Below are 5,636 nucleotides of genomic sequence, written 5' to 3' on the forward strand. Positions count from 1 at the left end.
GAGGAAGAGGGAGATCCGATGGCGGGCCACCGAGGCAGCAGCGGCGGTGTTTAAACATGTTTAAATTAAATCTGAATTAGTGAGCTCATTGGTTCATGTGTTTTCGTTGTTGAAATAGCAATTCATTAAAATACAGTGGAGTAGACAGAGTGGAGAGTGCAAGGGTGCGGGAGCGGGATGTGGGCCACAAGTGACAAGATCAAGGTCCAAATTATTTGGATGTCCACGATGACCATGTGAAGCAAATACTAGGTTCTAGAATAACTAAAATTGCTGCAAGTACAAGCTCAAGTTTGGTCACCGGTTTTTAGTAATGTGCATAGATTAAAATCATGGGCGAAGGGAAATCACGGAAGGAAAGTTTGCCGCGAGGGTTAACAAAGAAATGACGCGATCTCCAGCGATTGCGGTGCGATCTCTAGCGATTCTGGGAAGGAAGCAAATCGCGGGGCAGATTTCATGCCGATATAGTGCTGCGATAGCGGTCTTTTCGCCTGCTATTTAAAACTATATATGGTAATGTGTGCTTCATCTTTTCTCTTTATTTGACAATGTCAGGTCTATATATCAACTTCTCAATTGTCATCTCAACGAGTCCGGGTGCTGAAGTGTACAATACATCATTAGTGACCCCCTCCAGCAATTTCGTTTTCTCTGTCCCCCAACTGTGGATCATACTATGCGACTTCTACACCTACGTGATTGGAAATTCAAATATAAATCCGGACATCCCGCTTTGCACTGTATGCGATGGAGAATATCGGGACACCATGTACGGGAAGACATGCTACGACAATCTACGACTCAATATTGTTGCTACTGCCATGCAGCTCAAGTTTGTCCCTGTCAAGGAGGTGCAGCGCCAAATTGCAGAGTTCACAAGTGCGATGTATTGGAATATAAACGACCAATGGACATGCGTCGATGCTTCCGCAGATGAGGCCAACTTTGCCTGCGTAAGTGACCACAGCTCGTGCTTCGACACCACGTACTTGCCTGGTTATTCATGCGTTTGCGATCATGGGTACATGGGCAACCCGTATGTAGTTGGTGGCTGCTCACGTCACGGTAACAATCGATTCACCTACAGGTCTACATGTTGCAACTAATATTTCTTTGATTTTTTTGGAGTATCTCACATACTATCATTTCATTTCCACTTTTGTTACAAAAATAGGATACAATCCGTCGAGAAAGCAAATTATTCTATCAGGTGGATTTTAGACCCCTTTAAGTTCTAATATGAACACAACAAAAATGAAACCAATATTAACGCGCACTACCATTCATTGCAGTTATCGCTATTGGACTTGGTGTTGGCTTTGGGCTTCTACTTCTTTGCTTAAGTGCAATCTTTACCCTCCGTAGATGGAGAAGAGACAGACAAAAGAAACTGAGAAGGAAGTATTATACAAAGAATCATGGCCTCCTTCTGGAACAATTAATATTATCAAGTGAAGCTGCTAGTGAAACGACAAGGATTTTCTCGCTGGAGGAGTTAGATCAGGCAACAAACAACTTTGATCACACACGGATCCTTGGCCGTGGAGGGCATGGCATGGTGTACAAAGGCATCTTATCTGATCAACATGTGGTGGCTATAAAGAAATCTAATGCCATTGAGCAAGTTGAGATTGAGCAATTCATCAATGAGGTTGTCATCCTTTCACAGATTAACCACAGAAATATCGTAAAGCTTTATGGCTGCTGTCTTGAAACTGAGGTCCCACTGTTAGTGTATGATTTTGTTCCTAATGGTTCCTTGTTTGAAATCCTCCATTCTGGTTCAAGCAACACTTTATCTTTGTCCTGGGATGCCTGCCTAAGAATTGCTGCACAAGCTGCAGGAGCTCTCTGTTATCTCCACTCAGCAGCTTCCATATCAGTCTTCCATCGTGATGTCAAGTCTTCCAATATACTCCTAGATGCAAACTACACCGCAAAGGTTTCCGACTTTGGTGCATCAAGACTGGTGCATATAGATCAAACTCATGTTACCACACGCGTACAAGGCACATTTGGGTACTTGGATCCCGGGTATTTTCACACTTGGCAGCTAAATGAAAAGAGCGATGTGTACAGCTTCGGCGTCGTTCTTTTAGAACTACTTCTTAGAAGGAAACCCATTTTTACTGGTGAGTCGGGCTCTCCTCAGAGTTTATCTTGTTACTTTCTTGAGAAGATGCAGCAGAGGCCAGCAAAAGAGATAGTCGCTGCTCAAGTTCGTGAAGAAGCAACCGAGGAAGAAATCATCAATGTTGCCTCCCTCGCTGAGATGTGCTTACGGCTCCAGGGTGAAGAAAGGCCTACGATGAAGGAAGTGGAAATGTCTTTGCAGCTTCTGCATACGAAAAGGTCGATGTCATCCCGTGTCACTCAAGAAAATGGTCGACCTGAAGCTGGTGTTCCGTGTCACTCAGGTATCGGAATTGATCCAGCTTCCGCAGACAGCCAACGATGTTATAGCTTGGAGCAAGAGTTCATGTCATTTGCTAGCATACCACGTTAAATGTGTTGATCAACGTCTGGGTGCCGATCGATCTTCCTTCTTATAAGTGGTTTCGTTTTCCTATATTATGTAAGATAATCCTGTTGCACAGTTTAAGCTCTGCTTTTCTGCTTTAGTTCACTAAATAAGTTCACGCCATGGTGGATTCTGTTTGTTATTTCAGTTAGGTCGCCCGTGTCCACATCCCGAATCAGTTTGTTTCAGCCCTCACCTCTGTCCACTATAGTCATCTCCTCCGTGTTCTACGATATCTTTGTGGCACGATCTCTCATCGCCTTTTCTTTCCCCGCTCCAACTCTCTTGAGCTCCAGGCCTACTCTGATGTGACCTGGGCTAGTGATCCCTCTAGTTAACGCATTCTTACTAGAACGGGGTGAACTTACTAGAACGGGATGGTAGGCCTGTAGGACTCAATTGATTTATATAACGGGGTGTACCAAAGCACACCTCTCACAAGAATACAAAATATCGCTCGGTCCTGCAAATGTTGGCTGCAAGTATTTACTTTTGTCCCAAGACTGAAAGTCTACTCTGTGGAAGCTGTTCTAGCTAGGTAGCCACCCTTCCCCTCCTGCGCTGCTGGCCGCTCCGGCCGCGGTGGCCACCTCCCCCGCGCCTAGCATGGGCGCGCCGCCCCGTTGCCCTGCTTCCGCCTCGGATCCGCGTAACTGCCCAGCTCCAGGCTCGGAGCCGCTGGTCTGTCCGGCGCCCCCTGCTCCCTCCCCGTCCGAGATCCCGGGCCCTGGCGCACCTTCAAGCCCGGATCCGGCGGCCCCGCCGCGCCTGCTGCCGTGGGGTGATTGCTCCAAGGCGCCTACCTCGGAAGACCCAACGGATCTCAGCCCCCCCCAGCCCGACGCCTTCAATCCATCATCTTCATCCCATCCCCAGCGGTCGACCATTCCTCTTTGGGAATGGACGGTGACTGGATCGAAGTCTCCTCGCGCAAAAGCCGCAAGGCACCCCTGGATCCACCGGTTTCTGCAAAAAAGAACGCGGCTCCGCGTTCGGACCGGCGGCCGGACTTCAATGCGGTGGGTGGCAGGGAGGCCTTCATAAGCCGCTTCCGCGGCCGCAGCTTTAGTTGTCTCAGCAAGCACCACCGTAGGAAGGACTGCCGCGACCCTCTCCGCTGCGTGATCTGCGAGCTCTGCGGTCACTTTGCTAGAGAGTGCCCGCAAAATCCGCGCAACGGCCATGGCGGCCCTGCCTCCAGTAGGATAGGTCCGCTCCCTCCACGCACTTCTGTCCACACTCGCCTGAATTTCCCCACCCCGCCTCCACCTCCGCCGGCCCCTCTCTCCTCGACGGCTGCTGACATGGCTAAGCTCAGCCTGGTTGACCCGGCCAGGCGCCCCCGCGCAAGCCACAAGGTCGGTGAGCCCACCCCGGCCATCGAGCAGAGCGTCTTCTTCCTTCGCCGCCACACCGTCACGCTGCGCGCGGCCGACGGGATCTGCGCCACCTCGCCCATGGTGGTTGGCCGCGCTTTTGAGGCGCAGCTGTGCGTCCCACCATACCACCTGCGGGTGACGGCGCACAACCCGGAAGATTTCTTCGTCATCTTCACCCAGCCAGCCCACCACGACAACGCGGTGCGCCGCGGCACCCTACGCGTCGACGGCGTCAACTTCAACATCACGCCTTGGGGAGAAAACGACCACACTGGCCACGACATCTTCAACCTCCACGTCCGCTGCGTCATCGAGCACCTGCCTCAGCAGTACTGGACCCTGGAGGGCGTCCAAGAGGTGTTCGGCGACAAGGTGCGCATCGACCGCCTCAACAGCCACACGCTAGAGCGCGACCACACCAAAACCTTTGCTTGCTGGGTGTGGGTCTGGGACATGGCATTCATCCCCACCCGGCACACCTACTGGAAGCTTCCTCAGGGCGCCGGCCGTGTTTCGGAGATGGAGGGCCACTCGCCGCCTGACCGGCATGTCGCCCTGCCGCCCGGCGCCGAGAGCTACGACCTGCTCATTCACGTCGACAGGGTAGAGGATTGGTCCCCCCGCTCTCCGCGCTCCTCCCACTCGGCTCAGAGCGGCCTGCCCTCCTCCGACTCCGACCACGACGACAGCTTGCCGCGCCCCTACACTGGGTCCTGGGTCATGCATGTGGAGGACGACCAGATGGAGGAGCGCCACCGCCGTCTGCAGCACGCGCCGGTGGTGGACACGGGCTGCCGCGGCCTTCCTCGTGGTGGCCCCCGCCGCGACGATGAGGGGATGGGAGGCGGCGGTGGCCGACGCTGCTGGAAGGACACGCTGCTTGGTCGCGGGCACAACTCCAACGCCCCGTCAGGAGCGGACGGGACCACTAGCAGAGTGCGCCAGCGCAGCCGCTCCCCTCCCCCCCGCCGCTCTGGAAGCTCCAGAAACCACAACCAGCATGGTGGCCGCGACCGATCGTCAAGCAAGGCGCACCCAAGCAAGAAGAAGACCGGCAAGCAGCGCCTGGCAAGCCAGGTGCACGTGCCCACGCCAACTCCTCCCGCACATGTGCCGGCCCCCGACGGCGTGGACGAGTTCTTCACTACGACTGACAAGGCAATCCCCGCCCCTTACCCTCCGGAGACGACGTGGCGGCCCAGCTCCATGAGATGACTGCGACATCGACGACCGTGCCCCTCGACTTTGATGAGGGTGCAAGCAAGAGGAGGGGAAAGGAAGCGATGGAGATGCCGGACGCCTTCGGCCCCACGCTCTCCGGAGCGTGCCACAACCCGGCTCTCCTCAGCTGCCAGACACTGACAACTGCGGCCACGGTTGCTGTCCAGCTGGGAGAGGTCACATGGCAAGTTCAGCACCTGGAGATTGCGGAATCCTCTACCGCTCCACGTCGCCTCTTCTGTGACAAGCCGGCCCCTCTGCTCGGCCAGCCGCCGTCCAAGCGAAGCTCTGCTCCACCCAAGGTGCGAGCTACATCAGTTCCCCCGCCATGTCAGAGCGCTCGTCAGGCGGCCAAGAACTGCAAGGTGCCGGTGGCGCAGCGTGGTTCGCTTCGACTGGTCCAGGGGCTGGCCTCCTCTACCCAAAGGAGAAGATGACAAAGAAGGCTGCGGAGGCGCTCATGCGCAGGTGCGATGAGCCCCTCTCCGACGAAGACATCGCCGTCATCACCA

General features: G+C 54.3%; 1 protein-coding gene across 1 annotated transcript in view; it reads left to right on the forward strand.

The window, feature by feature from the left end:
- LOC123155668 (putative wall-associated receptor kinase-like 16) overlaps positions 1–2,560 on the forward strand; it is an 11,960-nt gene extending 9,400 nt beyond the window's left edge. The window contains exons 2-4 of the mRNA XM_044573824.1: positions 559–1,068; positions 1,178–1,213; positions 1,296–2,560. Of these exons, the coding sequence (XP_044429759.1) occupies positions 771–1,068; positions 1,178–1,213; positions 1,296–2,509 (1,548 nt within the window). The 5' untranslated portion in view covers positions 559–770 and the 3' untranslated portion in view covers positions 2,510–2,560. The remainder of the gene's footprint in view (positions 1–558; positions 1,069–1,177; positions 1,214–1,295) is intronic.
- Positions 2,561–5,636: the final 3,076 nt, after the last annotated feature.

The sequence above is a fragment of the Triticum aestivum genome, chromosome 7B (genome assembly GCF_018294505.1).
Source record: "Triticum aestivum cultivar Chinese Spring chromosome 7B, IWGSC CS RefSeq v2.1, whole genome shotgun sequence".
Classification (NCBI taxonomy): domain Eukaryota; kingdom Viridiplantae; phylum Streptophyta; class Magnoliopsida; order Poales; family Poaceae; genus Triticum; species Triticum aestivum.